At 46.7% G+C, this 25,974-nt stretch overlaps 1 protein-coding gene across 1 annotated transcript in view; it reads right to left on the reverse strand.

Moving 5' to 3' along the window:
- rasef2 (RAS and EF-hand domain containing 2) overlaps positions 1-25,974 on the reverse strand; it is a 154,787-nt gene that overhangs the window by 64,882 nt on the left and 63,931 nt on the right. The window contains exons 2-3 of the mRNA XM_072468706.1: positions 6,098-6,247; positions 724-814 (exon numbers count right to left, since the gene is read on the reverse strand). Of these exons, the coding sequence (XP_072324807.1) occupies positions 724-814; positions 6,098-6,247 (241 nt within the window). The remainder of the gene's footprint in view (positions 1-723; positions 815-6,097; positions 6,248-25,974) is intronic.

A 25,974-nucleotide genomic window follows, 5' to 3' on the forward strand; every position in this document is an offset into this window, starting at 1 on the left:
AAGCGGCAAGTAATTAATAATTACCCAACAATTTGTCATGTGAGAGTACCTTTAAGAAATGGGTGTTTATAAATGGGTGTGTATATAAGTATCTGTAGAAAAGTACCTTTAAGAAATGGGTGTTTATTACTGCAGTGATGTCAGAGAGTGGGTGGAGCTGGGCTGTCTAGTCAGCTTTTTACTTTCGTTTTAGGCTGTTTGCTGCAGGGCGAGTTTCAGTTTCGTTTTCAGAGCTGGATAGCTGCAGTCACAGCCAGAAGGTGTATTAGAGTCTCTCTCTCTGTAATCTAAGGACTGTAAATCGATCCTGGCGATTTAAAACTAATGACAGTAGTGACTTTAACCTGATGTGCTTCTGGTAAAAGGTGTTTAAGCTTTATGGATGTTAAAAGGAAAGCTTAAAGGATTACTTAGTGTTGTATTCTTTGGGGGTTGTATTTGAATTAATGGTTGCTAAGATGTTCACTGTATGTTTTAAAAAGGTTAACTTGAGTTCATAGAATAAACATTGTTTTGCTTTAAAAAATACTTTTCCATTTCTGCTGTACCACACCTGTAGAGTGGGCCGTGTGCTCCCCATACCACAATCTATTAGAAGTTGTGGTCAGGTGAACTCCATGACACTTTGGGGTTCTCTAACCCTGGCCCATAATTCTAACCCTGGCCCATAACAAATTGCACAAAGGCACAGAATTCATATCAGCTCTTACACTCGGATCTCACCTCGGCTCGGAGTTTCTGCTCAAGTTTTGTTGCCTGCTGTTCCATGTCTTCTTCCATTTCAGCCAGCCGCACGTCAGCCATTTCCTCCGTCCTGCAACAAGACAATCAAGCAGCTTGTACAGTGTTTTTAACTGCAGGTTAAAATTAACTATTCCCTCGTAGGCAAGTAGCATTTCATCACAACTTTGGGACATTAGATTTGGGTGAAAGAGCTGGGTTGGCCATGCGTATGGGTTGGCCATGCGTATGAAAGGTTAACTCAGCAAAACATTACTGAGTGCATTCCCACAAAGAAAGCTTTTCATCCCTTCATTGTCACCTTGCAAACATATGGAGCACTAATGTGACTTGATGTTCATAGACTCCTAGAATTCCTACAGTGCAGAAGGAGGACATTCGGCCTATCGAGTCTGCACCGACCCTCAGAGCACCCCTACCTAGGCTCACTCCTCCACCCTATCCCCATAACCCCACCTAACCTGCACATTTTTGGACTGTGGGAGAAAACCAGAGCACGGAGAGAAAACCCACGCTGACACAGGGAGAACGTGTAAATTCCACACAGTCACAGGGAGAACGTGTAAATTCCACACAGTCACAGGGAGAACGTGTAAATTCCACACAGTCACAGGGAGAACGTGTAAATTCCACACAGTCACAGGGAGAACGTGTAAATTCCACACAGTCACAGGGAGAACGTGTAAATTCCACACAGTCACAGGGAGAACGTGTAAATTCCACACAGTCACAGGGAGAACGTGTAAATTCCACACAGTCACAGGGAGAACGTGTAAATTCCACACAGTCACAGGGAGAACGTGTAAATTCCACACAGTCACAGGGAGAACGTGTAAATTCCACACAGTCACAGGGAGAACGTGTAAATTCCACACAGTCACAGGGAGAACGTGTAAATTCCACACAGTCACAGGGAGAACGTGTAAATTCCACACAGTCACAGGGAGAACGTGTAAATTCCACACAGTCACAGAAGGCCAGAATTGAACCGGGATCCCTGGCGCTGTGAGGCAGCAGTGCTAACCACTATGCCACCATGCTGTCCATAACATCAATTGCAAGACTTGGGCATAAATGCATTCAATTGCAAGACTTGGGCATAAATGCATTCATTACGTTATCAGAATGCCTGAACATCTCGCTGCTCCAGGAACCCATCATCATATTGGTGACTGGAACGTAGACATTAAAGTTTGATATCTCAAACAACACCACTTACTACAAATCCCAGCTCAGCTCTGGACATACTCTTGGTTTCGACGTTATAAGGTTCTCTTATAAATATATCTCATGTACGCTACAAATCAGGAGCTAACCTTTACATCCCGATAAGTAGTCATATGATAGCATGGCGCAGGAGATCACAACAATGAAGCCCCCTAATCACACAAACCTGAGACCATTAACTCAACACGTGCCTTCACATGCACTTTCTCAGTCTATCAAAAACCCAGCAGATTAAGACTGTACCGAGACGGTGCCAAATCCAAACCATCTGGCTGTATTATTTTTGTCAACAAGTGAACACGAGTATTAGTTACTGCAGACATCATCTTCTTTCAATTCAATTTATTTCCTTCTCTTAATAATAGAAAAGAAAATAATGAACTGCGCCATACTATCCCTCGTTAGCAACTAACTAAATCTGACCAGCTCTCTCAAACATAGCGGGGGATCTGTTGCCTCACCTGCCTTCAAAAGTGACTGATCCAACCATATGTTTGTTACCTCATCGATGCTAATGCCCAGTTATGCCCGGCACACCTCCCGCTATTCCCAGAGAATCGTGGGAGAGCCCCTAAACAGGGTTCGCACTGGACAATGAACAGAGCCTGATGCTCCTGGATTCTCACCGATTTTCCTGCCCGAAATGGCACATTTTTTGGAGAATCGCCCCCAAAGTCAACAATCCAACTGTTCTCCTCATTCACCAGCAGAGCTCCCAATTAAACGGACGTCAGTCAGTTGGAGAACCTAGAAGCTCCATCCTGCTGTTTTCATTGTCATTTGTCCTACCCGAGCACAATGGAATCCATTTTGATTTTAGAATGGGTGAGAAGCGACACAGTAACCAAGTGTGTGAATCCCTTGGCAGCTTCACCCAGGTTACCTATATGGGTCCAGAGGTTCTCACCTACTCCTGTAAGGATGAGAAAAATAATTCACGACTAAACGTCTGCTGAATCTCTGATGGGCCTTTTGCTGCCCATGGGCCTGGCTGAAGCCTGCACTTTGACTGGTTAAAGTGGAGTAGTAGGAATTAGATGATAGTTAACCAGTTGTATTTACTGCATATTTCAATATAGTTCTTATTATTAATCAAAATAAATTTTGTTTAAATTTACAAACCTAGGTGACTGTAATTATTGGGCAGCCAGAGACCAAAGACTTTGGGTATTTTAAAAATATTTTCTATTATTAAAATAAAAATATTTGTAAATTAAATGGTATTGTGGCTCTGAGTGAAGGGAGGTTGGAAATGACCACGCCCTAGCCCAAGGTGTGGCAACACATAAAATTCTGAGAAAGCTTGACGAGGTAGATCTCCCCCTAGCTCGAAAGTCCCAGTCTCAAGGTAAGGGGTTGGCCACGTAGGACCAGGCTGAAAAAAAATGTCTTCACTCAGAAGATTATGAACCCTTGGAAATTTCTACTCCCAGGAAGGTGTAGATACTACTGTTTATTTAAAATTGAAATCAATTGATTTTTGGGAAATAAGAGTATTGTGGGATATGGGGAGAGTGCAGCCATTGGAGTTAATGTACAAGTTCAGTCAGCAGGCCCGAGGGTTTGAATGGACTATTCCTGCTACATTTTTTAAAAATTCCATTGAATGCAACATGAAATTACATAATGGAATTGTGAAGAGGTGACTTATAAATTGTCAGACGAATAATTCTCCTAAAATTTGGCCGCTTGAGTGAGCGTCAACTCATTCATCCACAAGCTATAATTTCATTTGTGTGCTATTCAAAGCATGTTGTTTAACATCTTTCCTTCAAATTACCATTTGCTTAATTTTGATGTACTTTTCAAAATGCAAATGGCCCATAAGCACAATCTCTGAATATGCCAGATCTCCACCTTGTGGAGTCAATTTCTACAGATTATATTCCTTTGGTTTTAACAGAATGAAAGACATAGCATTCCAAAAGAATAGTTTTAGTGTTTAGAGATATCATTACAACATTTGGTCCAATTCCAAACTATATTTCCATTGAGTTATTTTAAGTGCCTATTGCATCAAAGAAATATTCTCTCACCCACACATGGTAATTTACCCTCCAATAGCATTGTTAATTTGACTCGTGAAGGGTTACATTATGGTTTGACTGAAATTAAATCAAATCAACCCTGGAAATATGAAGTTACAGTCTCATACAGAGATAATAAACCATGTTTCAATTTAATACCGGATCAGTGTAAATCCTATTTTTGTAAATTAAAGGAGGTGTTGAAGGAACATTGTTTGAAGTTTGGGAGTTTGTTCTGATTATGGCAGGCAAAGTGAAAACGGTGCTTCAATAAGTAGTCAGATGCCGTGCACAAAATTAATCAATTAACAGCCTCCTTCAGTGCTGTGAATTTTCCGGCTGCTGGTCAGAACGTGGTTGTAGAGTTGCGGAAAAGCCAGAGGCAAAGAGCGCACTAGCACCAAGACCTGCTCCTCCAGGATCGGCCTCCAGTTCTCCATCAGCTGCATCACCAGCTGCTGTGCAAGGGTCACTATGCCGAGCAGGTGGGCCATGGAGTACCTGAACATTGGGATCCTCAAGCTGGCCGGCAATGTGGCCCAGGTCAACAAGTCAGCTCCATGACTCCAGAAGTTATGTTATTTCCAAATCAATAAATACTAATGGTTTCAGTCGATACAGTAGATGATGGTCCTTTGCCATCAAACTAGACTGACACCAGTGTGCCACCCTCGAGGCATTGTGTTCCTCTGCTAATTCTGCTCTCTTTCAGGCCTACTGAAGACTGGTTCAGAAACTGAATACCCATCATCACTTTCCAAATCCACCAGTCACTTTCCCCAATCACTCTCCAGCTTTCTCCTCAGACTGGAATCCGTTTGGACCAGTGATGGGTAACCAGTGGACAGGTGCCACATGTGGCTCATCTGTTATCAGAGTGCGGCCCAATAGACATTTTGTTGATCGTTGTCCATGTGGAGGGTTGTCACAGGTGCTGGTTTAGCACACGGGGCTAAATCGCTGTCTTTTAATGCAGACCAAGGCAGGCCAGCAGCACAGTTCGATTCCTGTACCAGCCTCCCCGAACAGGCGCCGGAATGTGGCGACTAGGGGCTTTTCACAGTAACTTCATTGAAGCCTACACGTGACAATAGGCGATTTATTTCATTCTGTTGATTTCAGTCTGTGCAGTTTTTTGACTGAAGTGATATGCACATAAAGCAAGGACAAGTCAAGTGCGTGCTGATTGCTCACAACATTGACTGCGAGAGTTGTGCGCTCCCTCTGCATCCAAAGAGTAAATATTTATTTTGTTTTTACCATTTCAAGTTGATGACAGTTTTATTAATATATAAATGAATTTGCATTTTCCATGATATAAAGATAAAAGCAAATTTCTGAGAATGCTGGGATCTGAAACAACAACAAAAAATGCTGGACAATCTCAGCAGCTTCTGTGTAGAGAGAACGGAGTTAACATTTCGAGTCTGGATGATTCTCTGTCAAAGCTGTATTTTCTACAACTCGGGATGAAATATTTGCCCCGTAGGAAATGTATTCAATCTTATTCATGGGTCATGTTCAGTGAACAAGCCTGTTAATGTGAAGGAGGGCCCCTCGTGTGGGCACTCACTAGCCTAGGTCGCCAATCACTGATTTAGGTACCTTCGTTCAGTGATTCTCATGTGAACTGCCTTGCAAACAGCATGTAATGTTTTATTTTACAAAAGTTGCTATATAAATGCAAGCTTCTGTTGTGGAGATTGATTAATCAATTATCATAAATGCACTGTATTGTAACGTGCCAAAATTGGCACCGTGCAACCCCGAGAGAGTTTAGATTTGGAAAGAGAACAGCAGCAATATTGAAGCTAAAACTCGAGGGGGTTTGGATTTGGACAGAGAACAGCTAAGACGTCTACTTTTATCATTACTATTGAAAGAATGTACAATAAAAGGTAAAACAATTGTTTTGGAAGGATGAACAATGTTAGTAAAAGAAAATGTAAACAAGGGGGGGGGGGGGGGGTAGATAGATGACTTTATGCCAAATGAAACCAAACGCTCGCTTGCACACTGTAGATTACATTCCATGGACTGTACAATATGTGAAAGCTTCATACAAAGTTCCGCCACTGAACGGACCATAGTCCCTTCCTTACCTTTTAAGTGCCTGTTCCAGTTTCCCTGTCTCCATGCTCTGAACCTTGCTGTCTTTGATCAGTCCCCGAATCAGTTTCTCATACTGATGGCTCAGATCTTGGTCTGAAATTGCGCGGATGTGCTGATAAAAGTCGAATAACTTCTCCCGGCTGTAGAGGGGAGGGGGGAAAGAGCATTAAATCCGAATGAAGTCTCGAGTCACTTTAACTCCTATTCCCTTCCTGGTCGCTGACAGGATTCCGATTGGGGAAATCCCCACCAACATTAACCAATAGAGACCCGGGCGACCATCGGACCCCGCTCGGTTTTAAGCACGTCGCTACCCAGAGAGCCCAGTTGCCGTGCCTGGTTCCCCGCCTATAAGACATGGTGCAATCAGGAGGGGAGAGGCACAGGGTGAAACCAGCCCAGCCATCCTCCGCTCAATCATGTGGAACCAGCCACTGAAGTATGTGCGGCTGGTTCCACGCCCTGATTGAGGAGCCAGAGGGAAGGCTGCAGCTGGATGCAGCCTGCTGGGTTTGTCAGTGTGGGCTGTGACACACACGGTGAGAAATGATTGGGTTAAACATTGCTCATTGCCAAGATGTGCCCAATTGATTTTGAACAGTGGTCAGTAAGAGGACACAGCCGCCTCCCATAAAGGTTTGCATCTGGGTTAATAAAGGATGCCATACTTAAAATATTTATTTGCAACCCCTATAACCGCACAGGAAGTTAGCTTGGCCTCAATCATGGGGCTATTATAACTGGGGACAACAGTGGTAGCCTCCCACTGCCCCCCACCCAGAATCGGTGCCATTAATAAATGTTCTTTTTTATACAACCCCTTCAGTGGAGAAGGAGGCCATACAACCCCTTCAGTGGAGAAGGAGGCCATTCGCCCCATTGAGTCAGCGTCGACCCCTCCGATCATCCCACCTAGGCCCACTCCCGCGCTCTATTCCAGTAACCCCATCTAACCTGCACATCCTTGGACACAAAGGAGCAATTTAGCATAGCCAATCCACCTCACCTGCAGATGTTTTGGACTGTGGGAGGAAACCGGAGCCCCCGGAGGAAACCCACCCAGACACGGGGAGAACGTGCAAACTCCACACAGTCAACTAAGGTTGGAATTGAACTTGGGCCCCTGTCGGCGTGAGGCAGCAGTGCTAACCACTGTGCCACCGTGCTGCCCGTTCAATTAAGCTTCAATAATCGTAAAACCACACAGTCCTATAAATCGCTGGCTTTGAAAGCAGACCAAGGCAGGCCAGCAGCACGGTTCAATTCCCGTAACAGCCTCCCCGAACAGGCGCCGGAATGTGGTGACTAGGGGCTTTTCACAGTAACTTCATTGAAGCCTACTTGTGACAATAAGCGATTTTCATTTAATTTCAAATAGAAAAAGAACGGTAATGATTAAACCATAATCATATTGTATGAGAATCTTAGTAATCAATCTATTGGGAACAGGAAGAGACCATTCAACCCTACGAGCTGATTCTGCTGCTCAATTATCTGTATCTCTAATCTGTATCTGAACTCCAATTACATGCCCTAACTCCATATTCATTTAGTATCTTGATTGGCTGTAGAACAAAAGTCTATCCATCTCAGCTTTAAGATGGTTATTAAGCTGGGCATCACATGTGAGATTGGTAGCCAGGGCAATGTTCCTTGTAGCCAATCATCATCTTGACTAGGTCCAGGAGTAGACCCACATGGAAGGTCCTCTGATTTATCCATCACCCAGCAGGTGGCCAAAGATTAGATGCACCAGGCTAAAGTGTGAGGAGAGGATTCCGCAACAGCAAAATAGGTGTAACCTATTGCATTCAATTCAAATGTTTCTTCCCTTATCCACACTAATTAGCTGCCCTAAACTGACTTGAATCATAGAATGTTATAACCACAGAAGAAGGCTATTCGGCTCATCATCCTCGTACTGGCTCTTTGGCAGATCTATTCATTTAATCCCCACTTCCCTGTTCCTTCCCCATAGCCTTGTAAATGTTTTCCCTTCAAGTATTAGCTGCTCTGGCTGTTGGGATCCTCTTTTCTCATTGGCAGCGCACCACAGCCTGCAGGTTTCCCTGTCAACGTGACGTGGCTTTAATGGGAAATCCCATTGCCAAGCAGCGGGAGTAGAGAAACCCGCCGACAGTGAATGGCGTGTCGCCGAGAAACACGCGGCTGGGGGATTAGAGAATCCTGACCCTGCTTTGCCTGTTTTGCTAAATCTCCACATATCCATTGTAGCTCATCTGCCACCACGTTGTGGTCAACCCTTTCTGCTACCCTCCAGAGGAGATCACTGTAGCTTCAAGTATCGATCCATTTTTGTTTTGATGGTTACTACTGAATCAGCTTCCCCCGCTCGTCAGCCGGTGCATCACAGATCACAAGAATTCACCCCAACCTGCAGGATGTATACATGATTGATTTTGTTTAGACACTCTTGAACTATTAGTGTCTCCTCGTAACCTACAAGGGGAGGTGGGGTGGGGGGGGGGGGGGGGGGGGGGGGGGGGGGGGGGGGGGAAGAGGAAGAGGCGGAGGAGGAGATGGGGAGGGGGAGGAGGAAGAATGGAGGGGGAGAGGATGAGCACATCTGCATGGACACATCTGTCAGTCAATGACTCCATATTTGGCTGGAGCTCCTGGTTATGGGCTCTGCAACTCATCCATTTATGCGCTCCAGTCTACATTGTTGTTTGGTGTCCGATCTTGTCTTTTGCGTAACTTTGATAGGCTAAACACATCACAGGTGTTAACATTTCAATTGTTTTCTCCCTAACATGTCCAGAACTATTTTCATCATATTTAATGCCACTTTTAATGTCTGATTTAGCAGGCTGTCTTACGTCTTACATTTCTAAGATAGACTTGCCCTGTTGATCTAGATAATTGTTTTTCTGCTCCACTGTCTATCCAAACGAGTACAGACAAGAACTTATCTTAGTCATTATTGCTTAGGTTAGGTGGGGCACACAGTCTCCTCATCACAAAACCTTGTGTTAATTGCAAACACTCCCAAGCTATTTTCTTGGACAATAAAAGGAAATAGACAAGTGAGAGAATTATTGAGAATATTCCCCAGCTGTGTGGTTTTAGAATGTCAGGTGCTGGCAAAGAGAAACAATCTGTTACAATTAAAAGATGCAGCAAGTGTTACGCAAGCCATCTTCCATAATAACTATTCAGTTGCAGGTTGCAAAGGGGGTATATTTGGTTGCTTCTATTTCTCGCGAGTTAATCGAAAGATTTGAACTTTGTAAAAAAAACACATTTTTTTAGAGTACCCAATTCATTTTTTCCAATTAAGGGACAATTTAGCCTGGCCAATCCAGCTATCCTGCACATCTTTGGGTTGTGGGGTGAAACCCAGAAACATGGGGAGAATATGCAAACTCCACACGGACAGTGATCCAGAGCCGTGATCGAACCTGCAATCTCGGCGCCATGAGGCAGCTGTGCTAACCACTGTGGCACCCTGCTGCCCCGAAAGATTTGAAAAATAAAACTGATGCACTGTTCAGGCTTTTTAAGAATTTGGAGTGGATAAGCTTTGGGTGGAATCCAGTGTGTCATAGCGTTTTATAGCACAGAAAGAGGTCCTTCAGCCCATCGTGTCTGCACCGGCCATCATGCACCTATCTATTCTAATCCCATTTTACATCACTTAGTCCGGAGCCTTGTACGTTATGGTGTTTCAAGTACTCATCTAAATGCTCTTAAAGCTTCTTAAACTTTCTGTGAGAGTTCCCGCCTCAATCACCTTTTCAGCCAATGAGTTCCAGATGCCCACCACGCTCATTTTTCCTCAAATCCCCTCTGACTCCCCTGCCCTTTACATTAAATCTATGTCCCCTGATATTGGATTGGATTTGTTTATTGTCACGTGTACCGAGTGAACAGCATTTTTCTGCATGCAGCTCAAACAGATCATTTAGTACATGAAAAGAAAATACGTATTAGGGTGACACAAGGTACACAATGTAAATACATAGACACAGGCATCGGGTGAAGCATACAGGAGTGTAGTATTAATCAGATCAGTCCATAGGAGGGTCTTGATGAATCTGGTAACAGTGGGGAATAAACTGTTTTTGAATCTGTTGTTCTGTCTTCTCAGACTTTTGTATCTCCTGCCCAATAGAAGAAGTTGGAAGAGTGAGTAAGCTGGGTGGGAGGGGACTTTGATTATGCTGCCACTTTCCCAAGGCAGCGGGAGGTGTAAATGTGGTCCATAGATGGGAGGCGAGTTCGTGTGGGTGGTGTTCACGACTCTGAAGTTTCTTGCGGTCTTGGGTCGAGCAGTTCCCATACCAAGCTGAGATGCAGCCAGATAGCATCCTTTCTATGGTGCACCTGTACATGCCTAATTTCCTTAGTTTTCTGAGGAAATATTGGCGCTGTTGTGCTTTCTTGGTCGTAGCGTCGACGTGGGTGGACCAGGACAGATTTCTGGTGATGTGCACAACTAGAAACTTGAAGCTGTCAACCATCTCCACCTCGGCCCCGTTGATGCTGACAGGGGTGTGTACAATATTGACCGCTCCAGTCAGGGGAAAAGTTCCTCCAATCTACCTTATCTATGACCTTCATAATTTTGTACACCTCAATTAGGTCGCCCCTCGGCCTTCTGTGCTCTCAAGCAGGGTTTTTCAAACCCAGGATCATTGGCGAGGGTTGGGAGGGTCGCGGAGCGATCGGTTGTGGCACTCCCGATCGTGGGAGAAGCGTTCAACAGCCACGGCCGGAATTTAGGTTTAAAATGCCGGCCGTGGCATTTTGCCTTGCTCCATCCGATTGGCACTCAGATGATCCAATAGGTGATTAGCTTTCCTAACGTCACATTCGACATCTACTTGTTCCGCTGGCCAATAGGAGAAGGCGGGGGCGATACCTCCGGTGGTGGGACTGTTGGAAACCGGGGCCTGTGAAGGACACAGAGAGCGGCCGAGTGATGTTTGTGTCAGGAGTGAGAATGGCGAGGCATGATACTAGCAGTCAGCACCATTCACTGACTTCCAAAAGAACCTCAATGCCTACACCATCACAGGAAGGAGGAATTATGTGATAGCTTCATATACAGGGATTGCAGCAATTTGTTTAAGCTTCAAACGGAGATCCAACAGAAGGCACCAGCAGCAATCACAGAAAATAAATGATATGTGTGGTTCTCCTCTTGGGCAGGGCAAGTGGAATTTAAGCACCAGCATGTGAAATCTGTGTGAATACTTGAAACCTCTGCAATCGTGCCACTATAATGGTTTATTATAAGTTATCACTCTTCACAAATAAAACTCATGGGACACTACGTGCTGTTTAAAAAAAAAAGAATGCCATCCATGTGCATGCCCCCTCAGGCAGATCCGGCAGTGCACAGGACTGGTGCCCAGCAGGGCAGAATGCCACCTCCTGACGTCAGCGGGCTAGCCCAGTATCATCTCGTTCCAACATCAGCGCGCTGTCCCAGTACCACCTCCTCCTGACGCCAGCGCGCTATCCCTGTACCGTCTCGTCCCAACGTCAGCACGCTGTCCCAGTACCATCTCCTCCTGATGTCAGCGTGCTGTCCCAGGACCAAATTTCTTATTAAATGGCAAAGTCTTTGCACTAGAAGTGGTGAAAGAGAGCAAGTTACACACCTGGCATGTACACTGATGTCACGTGATCCATGCTTTGGCTGCAAAATCCTGAAGAAGAGATTCCTCCATTTTGTAGCTGCCAGCAAGCAAGCAACATGAGTGTGAAAATTTCTTAAGATGGATCAGTTTGTAATAAGGAAGAGAGAGGGCCAAAGGCACAACATGTCAGGAAGTCACAACTGAATCTGCTGGAGAGAGCTTCTCAGGAGAGGCCACGGCAGGACAAAGCAGTGCTGGTGTGAACTCCAGGACCTCTAATCAACAACCCATTGAGAAGAAATTGAAATTGGAAATAAAGCAATATAAAGATGATTTCTTGAGGTATGGCTCTATTAATTGCGCCAATGCAAATCAGGTTGCAGTGTCCATGTGCGTTATGTGGAGGGAAGTACTGGCAAATGAAAGATTAAACCCTCAAAAATTTCAAAAGCATTTCAAGATTGGCGAGTTCGAAGACAAACGTCTTGATTTTTTTCAAAGGATGCAGCAAGAACCTAAATCATCAGCTGAAGCTCTTAGCAGAAATGTAACTTTGAATGCAGGCTCACCTGTCACATTATAGGTAAGCCAAAAAGTCAGTCACGAAGTGCGGGTAGCGTGGGTTGCAAAGATCGGCCGGCGTGGATCCCAAAAGGATGGCCGGTTGGTAAAAATGGGTCCCAGGCAAAACGGATTGAAAAACACTGCTCGAAGGAAAACCAACCTCTCATAGCTGAAACGCTCAGGCCAAGGAAAATTCCTGGTGAATCTCCTCTGCACCCTCTCTAGTGCAATCACATCATTCCTATAGTGAGATTCCTCTCCAATTTACCCAGCACAACATGAATGATAAAATTATTCCACTATTTTCACTTTTGTCCCTTAAAAGACCTGTGTAACTCACACTTACTTCCTGAAAAGTGCAAGTTTGTTGCATGTGAATTCCTGGTACCGTATCTGACATCCAGATAAACTGCAAGAAATCGAAAGGCTGGCAGCCTGCAGATTTTGATTCCTGCTATTAAGTTAACATGGTAACTGCCTTAAATTAGATATGAGGTTAGCACTTTAACAATTTAAAACAAAAGTGAAGAAATAACAAAAACGCTCCAACTAATAAGGCTTTTAAAAGCAAAATTTGATGGGAAGGGAGAATAGTTCATTATTAGAAGTTAAATGGAACAAATCTCTGCTTAATACATTAAGGAAGCTACACTCATCTCAGCTAATCTATCCTGAATTTTAAAAATGTTTCCCTGAATGCATTATCTGCGTCCGACTGATTCTAACACTTTTACGTCCATTACCCCACTGAGAAGATTGTACAAAGTGTCAATTACTGTTTGCAACAAAACTCGTAACCTCTTCCCTAAATTGTTCCATCGCTAGTTTTAACCTCTGCACCATGTTGCAGTATCTTGGCCAACTTGGCAGTCATTATCCAGATCAACCCTGTGCATCTTTTAAAAATAGCTTCCACAAGCTCTGCTCCCAGTCACCTATTCTTCCAATCTTTTCTCATCACTCCATCTTTTAATGCAAGCACAGGGATTTTCTGCTTTACTCTCACCAACATGAAATGTCAGGCCCACTCAGTTAATGGAAGATGTTGGCATAAGGATTGGCCTCCTCCCTCTTCTAAGCATCTTTTCCAATGATAGGAATGGTTTACTAATAGCCTGTTTAAATGGTTTACTAATGACCTGTTGACCAAAACTGAAGGTATTACTGGGCCAGGGCACTGTACCACTTTTAGCATGGCATCTTCTGGAATCTACTCAGTTGATCCAGCAGTGAAATTCTGCTTATTGCCACAGTGTATTTATTTGGCAAGTTAAATGTTGGAAATAATAATAATCTTTATTCATGTCACAAATAGGCTTACATTGACACTGCAATGAAGTTACTGTGAAAAGCTCCTCCTTATCGCCACACTCCGGCGCCTGTTCGGATACACTGAGGGAGAATTCAGAATGTCCAATTCAGCTAACAAGCACGTCTTTCGGGACTTGTAGGAGGAAACCGGAGCACCCAGAAGAATCAATTCAACTCAAAAGCTTTCTCAAAATGTCTGAGTACCTTAGCTCTACCCAGCATTGACATATCCTCCCTAACAATGACATCATCTTCCCCCATCTGAAAACAAATTAACTCTCCAGGGTCTCCCCCTCATCAAACAACAGTACATTAATTAGCCCAGGCTTTTTGCCCTGATCAATTTCACCTGTGGCTCCTAAAAGCTTTCTCGTCTTGCAAAAAAGGATTCTTTTTTAAAAGATGGCTACTGCACTCAAACACACTCTAACTCAGGATTTTAAGCCTTAAATTTTCAAATGTTTAGAATCCCATATATCTACAATCCTGCATTCAGCACAGCGAGTTGTGAAAATGACCTGAACATTGTAACGTATCAACAAAAAGCCCGCTCCTGATGATTGAACAGAGGAAAGGTCATTGATGAAGTAGGTGAAGATAATCACTGTGTACTTCAAATCTAATTCATTAACATTGTTTTTGTTTTTCAGAGGCACATACTATTAAATCTGCAAATGGAAAAGAAGAAATCCTTTACCCATTATGGAACATTGATTACAATCGGATATGTGATTGGTTAATTTAGTAAAATGGAACGGAATAGAACCCTCCTGAACCTCTCGACCATACATTCTTTGAAGATGCTTCGTGAAACCTAACTGTCTTTATATCTTCTTACAAAGCTCAGTGCCAAAGTTTGTTTCACAACACTCTTGTGAAGCACCTTTGCATGTTTTATTACATTAGAAGTGTTATGAAAATGCACATTGTTATTCAGAAAGAATAAGACTTTGGCACCGATGGACACTGATCAACATGGAAAGAGGGAGGAGCATGGATTTTATAATCTATCTTAAAGAAATATGAGACGTAATGACGTTTCCACAACATTATTTTTCACGAGACAGAATTTTACATTTGAGGCAGTGGGGTCAGTGATCTATTGTAGATCCCACAAGAGCCAAGGTGATGGGTGAGCAGGATTCAGTTCAAATGCAGCAAAGTTGTAAGCAAGCTTTCAGACCTGAAATGTATCCAGTTTAATAATATAATAATATTTATTGTCACTAGTAGGCATACATTAACACTGCAATGAAGTTACTGTGAAAAGCTCCTAGTTGCCACATTCCAGCGCCTGTTCGGTACACCGAGAAAATTCAGAATGTCCAAATTACTGAACAGCACGTCTTTTGGGACTTGTGGGAGGAAATCGGAGCACCCAGAGGAAACCCACGCAGACACAGGAAGAGCCTGAACGGGAAGAATGTGCAGACTCCGCACATTGTGCGAGACAGTGACAGTGGCCCAAGCTAGGAATTGAACTTGGGACCCTGGTGTTGTGAAGCAATAGGGCTAACCACTGTGCTAATTACCCCAGCAAGGCAAACTATCTCAAATTTGAACAACAGGTCAAGCAGGCAATTTCACGCTTCTAATACGCAGTGACTAAGTGGGTGGCATTTCCCACTAACAAAGTGCTGCCGTCATTCCAAAAAGACATTCTACCTACCAGACAAATGAGTAACATAGTGTATGGACTTCAGTGCTGGTGCAATGCCAAGCACGCAAGCCAGATGTCCCTATGTCTGGTTGATCAAATCAAACAGCATGACCCTTCAGTTGTTGATAGGCAGAGCACATACTGTAATCAACCAACCCACGCTTGCAAGCCAAAACGTTTATTGTCTGTTACGATTCCGATTGGACAGCACTTGCTGAAGAATTCCAAGTGTGCCAATCACTAACAATTTAAGATGGTCAGTTGGATTCATCGCGGCTCATTTACACTTGGTAGAAGTGACATATATTCATACACTGAGACCCATTCTCTGCAAACAAAAGGACTATGTTCAAGCCCTGAACCTTTTTGAATAACCAGGAGATTAGGCAGCCCATAGTTCCCTGTTGCTTCCTCCATGGTAATATCTCGGCCAATAAGCCACTTCTTCTCCTGGAGTATAAATTATGTGGCTGTTTCAAATTTGGCATTCTTGCGCTTGTCCGATAAGTGCAAGATGAAAAGCAACATGTCTCTCCTTTCGGCAATATTCACGTTCTGTATTACAAAGTGACTGTCAGTTTTAAACAAGTTGGAGTTCATAGAGATTGCAGCAGGCCAGCAAGGAAGACAGTGGAGTAGTAAAGACTAGATGAACAGTAATATAAATATATAACTGGCATTCTGAAAATAGGCCATTTGTGTCTGGCTTGACAATAGTCACCAAACCTTTGCAATCAATTGCCACAATCAAAGGACACTTCCAACCAAACACAAGTGAGAGTGTTCACAAGTAGCATTGTAGTGTGAACTACACTAACAATTGTTTGGGGCTGTTTAGCACAGGGCTAAATCGCTGGCTTTGAAAGCAGACCAAGGCAGGCCAGCAGCATGGTTCAATTCCCATAATAGCCTCCCCGAACAGGCGCCGGAATGTGGCGACTAGGGGCTTTTCACAGTAACTTAATTTGAAGCCTACTCGTGACAATAAGCGATTTTCATTTCAAAGTACTAGATAAATTCAGTTAACTAACTGTGATGAACGGTTACTGCCTTATCATCATGTAAGGTGATGCCCCCTTTAAGACCGGGCTTGGAACCCTGGGGACTCCGCCTGTGGCTCCGCCCATCTGTGAGCCATATATAAAGGGCTGCCTCATGGGCTGTGCAGCAGTCAGCACATGTCTCAGCTCTAGCATAGTTCTTAGTCTAATAAAGCTTTCTTTACCGTTTACACTTTAAGCGTCGTTATTGAGGGTACCTCAATTTATTAGACTAAACTAGATTCAGGATGGACGCAGGCCTAAAACCAGAGAAGCTCAATCTGGAAGCATGGACACCGGATGCGAAGGAAATTTTAAAATACTGGCTGCGGTGCTTCGAGGCCTACCTGGACTCCGCAGAGACTCCCATCCTGGGGCCACGCAAGCTGCATCTACTCCACGCCCGGGTGAGTCACAGAATCTCCGACACGCTCGAAAAGGCAACGACTTATGAAGAGGCGGTCGAGTTACTCCGCAAGCGGTTTGTCAAACCCATCAACGAGGTACACGCCAGGCACCAGCAGATGCTCTCTACCTGTCGGCAGCGCTCGGGGCAATCGCTAGACGAATTCGTCGAGAAACTCACCGCGCTTGCCAGGGACTGTGACCATCAGGATGTGACAGGGGAAGTCCATATGAACCTGCACATCAGAGACGCTTTCGTGTCCGGCATCCGCTCGACCTATATCCGGCAGCGGCTGCTCGAAAACAGGGCAAAAGACCTCCAGGACACGCTAACGCTCGCCTCCTCGCTGGAGGTGGTCCGACATAACTTGGGTACGTACCCCGCGGACACTGCGAGGCCCCCCCAGACTTCCTCAGACTCAGCCGTATTACAGGCCTGCGCCACGCGGCGACCCACTCACCATGGTGGCACACCGTGCTACTTCTGCGGGCAGGGCCAGCACCCACGCCCACGCTGCCCAGCCCACTCCGCGATCTGCAGCGACTGCGGGAGGAAAGGGCATTTTGCGATGGTCTGCCTGGCCAGACCCAGGGGCCAGAAAAACAAAGAACAGCCGGCCCGAAAATCAGGCTCTCAGGCCCGCAGGCCTCGCAATGCTGCTGCGCACCGACCCGACACGCCCCCTTCTGATGCGTCATCAGCCTCGTGCGAATCATGGGAGCGGCCATCTTGTCGGCGGCCATCTTCTCGACCCGTCACGTGCGACCGACGGCGGCGTCCATTTTACGAGTCCAACTCAGCTGAGGACTCCGACTACCCGCGAGTGGGTGCGATCACCCTCGACCAAACTCGGCCAAAACACCTGCAGAACTCTATGATGCAGGTCCAGGTCAACGGGCGCGACACTGCATGCCTCTTCGACTCCGGGAGCACGGCAACTTTATCCACCCTGAAACGGTAAGGCGCTGCTCCCTACGCACCCATCCCGCATCCCAAACCATAGCCCTCGCATCCGGGTCCCACTCGATACAACTCAAGGGGTACGGTATTGTGGATCTCTCGATCCAGGGCGCCAAATACACCCGTTTCAAATTTTATATCCTCCCTCACCTCTGTGTCCCGCTGCTGCTCGGACTGGATTTCCAGTGCAGCCACCGAAGCCTGACACTGAAGTTCGGCGGACCCTTGCCCCCCCTCACAGTATGCTGCCTTGCGACACTGAAAGTCGCACCCCCCTCGCTATTCGCGAACCTCACTCACGACTGTAAGCCCGTCGCCACCAGGAGCCGGCGCTACAGTGCCCAAGATATGGCTTTTATCAAGTCAGAGATCCAGCGCTTACTGGGAGAGGGGGTCATTGAGGCTAGCAACAGCCCTTGGAGAGCGCAAGTGGTGGTAGTCCGGTCCGGGGAGAAGAAATGGATGGTCGTGGATTATAGCCAGACCATAAACCGATTCACGCAGCTTGATGCGTACCCCCTTCCTCTCATCGCGGAAATGGTAAATCGGATCGCCCAATACCGAGTCTTTTCCACGGTCGACCTCAAATCCGCCCACCACCAGCTCCCCATCCGACCAAAAGACCGCCCCTATACTGCCTTCGAAGCAGCCGGCCGGCTCTTCCACTTCCTCAGGGTCCCCTTCGGTGTCATAAATGGGGTCTCCGTCTTTCAAAGGGCGATGGACCAAATGGTGGACCAGTACGGTTTGCGGGCTACATACCCGTACTTGGACAATGTCACCATCTGCGGCCATGACCAGCAGGACCATGACGCTAACCTCGAAAAGTTCCTCCAGACCGCCCGAGCCCTTAAACTGACCTATAACGAGGACAAATACGTTTTCCACACCACCTGGCCAGCCATCCTCGGCTATGTCGTGGAAGACGGGGTCCTAGGTCCCGACCCCGACCGCATGCGCCCCCTTAAGGAACTCCCTCTCCCCCGCAGCCTCAATGCCCTCAAACGGTGCTTGGGGCTTTTCTCTTATTACGCCCAGTAGGTCCCCAAGTATGCGGACAAAGCCCGCCCACTCATAAAGACCACCATCTTTCCCCTCTCGGCTGAGGCTCAATTGGCCTTCAACCACATCAAGGCCGACATCATCAAAGCCGTTATGCACGCGGTGGACGAAACCATCCCTTTCCAGGTAGAGAGCGATGCATCAGACATCGCCCTGGCTGCTACCCTCAATCAGGAAGGCAGACCAGTAGCGTTCTTCTCCCGAACCCTCACTGCCTCTGAGGTTCAACATTCTTGCAGTCGAAAAGGAGGCACAAGCCATTGTGGAGGCTGTGCAGCGCTGGAGACACTACCTCCCCGGTAGGAGGTTTACCCTCGTCACCGACCAACGGTCAGTCGCCTATATGTTCGATAACACGCAACAGGGCAAAAAAAAAAAAAACGATAACATTTTGAGGTGGAGGATCGAACTCTCCACCTACACGTACGATATCAAGTATCGTCCAGGGGAGCTCAACGAGTCCCCAGATGCCCTGTCCCACGGCACATGCACCAACGTGCAGGAGGACCGCCTGCAAGCCATCCACAATGACCTCTGCCACCTGGGGGTTACCCGGCTCATCCATTTTATAAAGTCCCGCAACCTACCTTACTCAACCAAGGAGGTGAAGGCCATGGTCAGGGCCTACCAACTCTGTGCGGAGTGCAAACCGCACTTCTACCGGCCAGACAAGGTTTGGCTCGTGAAGGCCTCGGGTCCCTTTGAGCAACTGAGCGTGGACTTCAAGGGGCCCCTCCCGTCAACCCATGGTTATGCCTATTTCCTCACCGTGATCGATGAGTTCTCCCGTTTCCCATTCACCATTCCCTGCCCCGACATGACCTCAGCCACTGTGATTAAGGCACTGCACAGCATCTTCACCCTGTTCGGTTTCCCCGCTTATATCCACAGCGACCGGGATACATCGTTCACGAGCGATGAACTGCATCAGTATGTGCTCAGCAAAGGCATCGCCTCGAGCAGAACGACCAGTTATAACCCGCGGGGAAACGGGCAGGTGGAGAGGGAGAACGCGACAGTGTGGAAGGCTGTCCTTCTGGCCCTGCGGTCGAGAAGTCTCCCAACCACCCGCTGGCAGGAGGTCCTACCCGATGCCCTACACTCCATTAGGTCACTCCTCTGCACGGCCACGAATGAGACCCCTCACAACCGATTGCTTGTCTTCCCCAGGATGTCTACCTCCGGGGTCTCGCTTCCACCTTGGCTGATGGCTCCGGGACCTGTTCTTCTCCGGAGGCACGCGAGGAGCCATAAAACGGACCCCCTGGTCGAAAAGGTCCGACTGCTCCACGCCAACCCCAGTTACGCCTACGTTGAGTACCCCGACGGCAGGCAAGATACGGTTTCCCTCCGGGATCTGGCACCCGCTGGATCCCCCACCACAGACGCCCCTTCCCGCGCCACTCCCCTGCAGGACCCGGCGCCCCCTACAACACACCCCCTTCCGGCCCTACCGCCCGTTGGTGAGCACCTACCGCACGCCCCCCCTTTACACACCCCTCCGGCGCCGGCACCGCTACCCCCGGCCCTGCCTAGTCCCCCTGCCCCGACCCGGACCGAAGCTCTGACCGCTGTGCTCCCGGATGTGCCCTCAACCGGGACGTCCGTGCCCGCCGCACCACCGCCCGAATTGAGGAGGTCGATGAGGACGATCTGGCCACCGAGACGGATGGACCCATGATGGCACTTCACCCCCGCCGGACTCTTTTTAAACAGGGGGTGAATGTGATGAACGGTTACTGCCTTATCATTTAAGTTGATGTCCCCTTTAAGACCGGGCTTGGAACCCTGGGGACTCCACCTCTGGCTCCGCCCATCTGTGAGCCATATATAAAGGGCTGCCTCATGGGCTGTGCAGCAGTCAGCACATGTCTCAGCTCTAGCACAGTTCTTACTCTAATAAAGCCTTCTTTACCGTTTACACTTTAAGCGTCGTTATTGAGGGTACCTCACTCTTTATATGCTAAAAATATGCACAAAAGTACCAAAACCCATCCTGGCATTATAATCTGAAAAATATAACCCCTCAAGTTTTGCATCAATGTTTTATTAAAATTGAAGGGGATTGCATAGAAAAAACTATGGAAAGGTGTAAAGTGCTGCTAGATTGGGAAGTGGGGGGAAGGATGTTGGTTTAATGGCTACATCCATAAGCTAAGCAATCAGGCAGCTAGGTAGAAAACATTTATCCACCATCAGAGCCATATCTGTTCTGAGCTATGGGTGGGTCTGGTAGTCCTCAACAGTCTACGTTGTTCAACACTCTTGGAGCAGGTTACATTGGTAGATTGTGATTCAGACTTCCCAGGCTCAAGAGTTCCCTGTTAGCTGGAGACCAATAGAGATAATCAGAATGGAGAGATGGCCCTTAGCATTCACACACACACATCAGGCGGAACGAAAGTTCCAAGAAGAAACGCATTTTGGCTCATCTCAGTTCATCCATCCGGAAAAGCCCCTCCAATGACTTGTTCCGTAACTCGAGAGCTTTCAAAAGAATAGAACCATAGAAAAGATACAGCACAGAAGGGGACCATTCAGTCCATCTAGTCGATGCAGACCCATAGACACCCAGATGCCCTTTCTAATCCCACCTTCCTGCTCACGGCCCATAGCTCTACAGGAAGGACCATTCAGTTCTGTGTGAAGGAGACTATCCAGACCTCAACGTTCCTTTCACTAATTTGAACCCGTATCCCCGAGTCCTATTCTCACATTTCAGTTTGAAGTCATTTTCTTTTTTCCCTTTTCCGGGCATTTAGTATCTTGCCCGCTTTTATGAAATCCCCTCTCAATCACCCTTTCAAAGCTGCAAAACCGGGGTTTATCCTCATACCTGTGACACCACAGATCAGCGGGGTGTGTTTTTATTTCCTGAGCTGTTCTATGCATCCTTTCTGTCCTTAAAACTGTAAATGATTCGACCAGAAGGAGCAAATAATTTGACCATGCTGTCCTCGGACCCCTACCAGGCTCTTTTATCCATACAGTTGAATATTTGGTGTGTTGTACTGATTGCCTTCTGCAGTGTTTAGCCAACAGTGAGAATCACATCTATGATCACCAGATCTCTTCGAATTCCATCCTGAGCTATTTCAGCAGCATTCATGGATTCGCCTGTTGTCCAGAACAGGACACAACGTAAGAACTAGGAGCAGGAATAGGCAACTCTACCCTCAAGCCTGCTCCGCCATTCAGTACGATCATGGTTGATCTAATCTCGGCCTCAACTCCACTTTGCCGCCCGTTCTCCAGAACCCTCATCAATAGCAAACTTCAGCTTCCATTGTTCTGCCCCACTCCCTATTTTGGCTATTCCACATTATATTTTCTGAACAACAGGTGCTGCCACAGTAATTTAGTCAGGCAGTATCTTCAACAACAACTTTCATTATTTTCCCCTATTGTCGACCACTGTTTATTAGAACCATGGAATCCCTACAGTGCAAAAGGAGGCCATTCGGCCCATCGAGTCTGCACTGACCCTCTATACGAACACCCTACCTATGCCCACTCCCCCACCTGATCCCCATAACCCCACCTAACCTGCACATCAACAGGCAAATTAGCATGGCCAAACCACCGAACCAGCGCATCTTTGAACGGAGGGAGGAAACCGGAGCACCCGGAGGAAACCCACGCAGACACGGGGAGAACATGTAAACTCCACAGACAGTCACCCAAGGCTGCAATTGAACCTGGGTCCCTGGGGCTGTGAGGCAGCACTGTGCCTTTGGATCCAGCACCTTTGGATCCTGATTGTCAAATCCATCTTTTGTTTACAAATGCTTTTTACGTACTCCTGCTCAGGATGTGGGTGGTGCTGACACGGTTGCATTTACTGCTCATCCCTGGTTGTCCTGAGAAAGCCAGGAGTAGGTTTTGCTTGATGGTGTTTTCCATCATGACTGGGAGGAGGTCAACATGTAAGTAATTAGGCAGAGTAGATTTATCCTGTTTCTTGGACATGTCTGGGCAACATTCTACATTGTTGGGCAAATGTCAGTGTCACACCTACATTGAAACGGCATAGCTAGTGTGACGGTTTGCTCAGGTGCACAGATCTTCAGCTTTACCTTAAGATGAATGGGTCTAGAGTTGCATGTGTCTGCTTTGTTGCTCTTTTCAAAAATAGGCACCAAAATACCCTGTCTCCCCGTGCTCATTGGTTCCCTCGTAATGACTATTAATGCCTCACAAATCTTCTCCCAAGTCTCTCTTCATGCTCAGGGGGCGGAATTTTCTGACAAAATGGCAATCTCATTTTCGGCGAGAAAATCGGCGTGATTCCTGCCGGCCGAAGTGGCGTGATCTGGACCGCAATTTTCAGACACTTTGTAACATGTTTTTTCCTCATTTGAAAAAGCATCTGATTCGCCCACCCCAGGGGTCATCGGAGTACTGGGGGTGTTGCATTTAAACAACTCCACAGCATTTGGTCTCATTCAAGCCAGGAGGATGACGGCTAGGAAACCAGCTCCTAGATTTACAGAAGGGTCTCTCTGCCATATATGGATGCCATGGAGAAGAGGCGGGTTATAATATACCCTCGTTCTGGCAGGAGGCCCTCCAGTAAGGTGACCAGTCCCACTTGGGAGACGGTGGCAACACTGGTCAGTGACAGCAGCCTGACCAAGAGGACGGGTGTTTAATGCAGAAAAAAGATAAATGACCTACTCCGATCAGCCAGGGTGAGTGCTGCCTGGCTTCTCTCTGCACTCGCCCCTCTGTCACACCCCGGAATGTTATCTCGATCTCACATGCTGCCACCTCGCAAGGCCCCGGCATCCAATCTCCCACCAGCTCAAACACTCCCCGGCACTCCTCAAAATAACCCCTCCCTGCTTTGGTGCAGTGCCCACACATGCCAGGTGTCATTGACCTCTGTCCTGCCAGGTGTTCATTTACACTATGCCCATTTGTGTTCCTACAGGAGAAGCTCACCCACAACCGCCGTGAGCAAAAGAAGATGGGCAGTGGGATGACCAAACTGACGATCCTGACTCTGTACGAGGAGAGAGCCCTGGAGCTCACAGCACAATTGGTTTGTTAATGAAGAGTGAAATTGCATATCAAGCTAATGAATGCCTCTTGTGACAGATGAGGCAGAACTGATTAGAGTAAAGCCTGCAATTACCATGACAAGCACACATCTAGAGGATACCCTCATTCTCCCATGTCACATCCCTATACACTTATTTCTGAGAGACAAACTTCCTAGACAACTGGAATTGATATTCAATAGAGCATAACCTCTTGGTCCTCAGAGTTCTACCCGAGTGTGGGGTTCTACTCACAGTTAAGTTGTGCTTCCCCAAGTGAGAGTGTCTTAATTCCTCATGAGGCAGAGATGAAAGTCATTCCTGAGAACCACTGCCCTTGAAATCTGACCTCTTGTAGGATCCCCACCCAGGAACCTCACAGTTCCTGGGCTCCTGCTGTGCAATTTGCACTATTCCACCGTGGGAGGGGAGGGTGAAAATTCCAAAACCCAATCACAGCGGAGAGAATTGTATTTTTCAATTCTCTCCGGATTTTGAGTACACAGCGGAGAGTGGAGTATCAAAATCGCTCCCAATGCCTTCTTCATAGAATAACACAATATTCCCTGAAAATATTTTTAAAAGGTAACATCCATTCTCACAACATTTGGAATACTTGTATTTGCTTGGAGCTACAAGCTGCAACAAGATGCAATTCCTAGAACAGGTTGGGCAAACATTACACTTTGCATCGTAGCAGTGAAAGTATTTAACATTTAATTGATTTTGTCGCACTTCCTCACTTGGTTTATTCTGTTGCAGGTTAAACTCTCTTCTTAGGTTTTTCGAGCTTATCACAGTGAGGTCCTACATTAATATTAACATATTGCGGGTTACCATTGATCAGAAACTGAACTGGACTAGCCATATCAATACTGTGGCTACCAGAGCAGCTCAAAAGGCGAGGAATCCTACGGTGAGTAACTCATTTCCTGACCCCCAAAAGCCTGTCCAACATCTACAAGGCACAAGTCAGGAGTGTGATGGCACACTCTCCACTTGCCTGGATGAGTGCAGCTCCAACAATACTCAAGAAGCTCGACAGCGACAATAAGCGATTTTCATTTCATTTCACCATCCAGGACAAAGAAGCCCGTTTGATTACTCCTCCTTCCACAAACATTATAACCCTCTACCATCGACGAACAGTAGCAGCTGTGTTACCATCTATAAGATGTACTTCAGCAACTCGCCAAGGTTCGTTAGGCAGCACCTACGACCACTACCATCTAGAAGAACAAGAGCAGCAGATACCTGTGAACACCACCACCTGGAGGTTCCCCTCCAAGTCACTCACCAACCTCACTGTTCCTTCACTGTCACTGCGGCAAAATCCTGGAACACCCTCCCTAACAGCACAGTGGGTGTACCTACACCTCAAGGACTGCAGCGGTTCCAGAAGGCAACTCACCACTGCCTTCTGAAGGGCAACTAGGGACGAGCAATAAATGTTGGCCTAACCAGTGATGCCCACATCCTCTAAATGTATTTGAAAAAAAATCATCATTCACTTGAGAATATCACATTCACTGTGCTATCTAACTAGGCCCAACATCCTGGAAGATACTTGCTTTAGACAAGGGGGTTTCTTGTCAATTCTGTCAGTCCCATTGAAGATGAATTAGGCAAAGACTAATCACTAATTAAAACTGGGAATTAAGTCACGGGAACAGGATATATTAAGGAGCTAAAATTCTAAATGGAACCACATAGTTGTTAAATGTGGATAAAAAATAATTTGGTCAAACCTCCATGTCTGACGGCTAAGTAAACAATGGACAAACTAAATGGTTTTCCTAGATACACTTATAATTCTATCAAACTACAATCACCTGGATCATGAGGTGTGGAGTGAGCTCTACGTCTTAATGTGTGTGGCTTGGCCTGATCTAGTGAAACGTAGTGCATAGGGCTCACCTGACCAAGGCTAAGATGAGCGGCTTCTTTCTGGGGGTAGGGGACAGGTGCGAGCGGTGCGCCAACGGACTGGTCAACCACACACACACACACACACACACACACACACACACACACACACACGTTCTGGTCGTGTCCCAAACTTGTCAGCTTTTGGGTCCCCTTCTTTAGCGCCATGTTAGCGATCCTAAATATTGATCTGGAACCTTGGGCGGGATTCTCCAACGCCCCGCCGGGCTGGAGAATCAGCGGGGGGCGGCGTGAATCCTGTGCCGCCGCCGCGACGACGGCTGCCG

The sequence above is a fragment of the Scyliorhinus torazame genome, chromosome 12, assembly GCF_047496885.1.
Source record: "Scyliorhinus torazame isolate Kashiwa2021f chromosome 12, sScyTor2.1, whole genome shotgun sequence".
Lineage (NCBI taxonomy): Eukaryota > Metazoa > Chordata > Chondrichthyes > Carcharhiniformes > Scyliorhinidae > Scyliorhinus > Scyliorhinus torazame.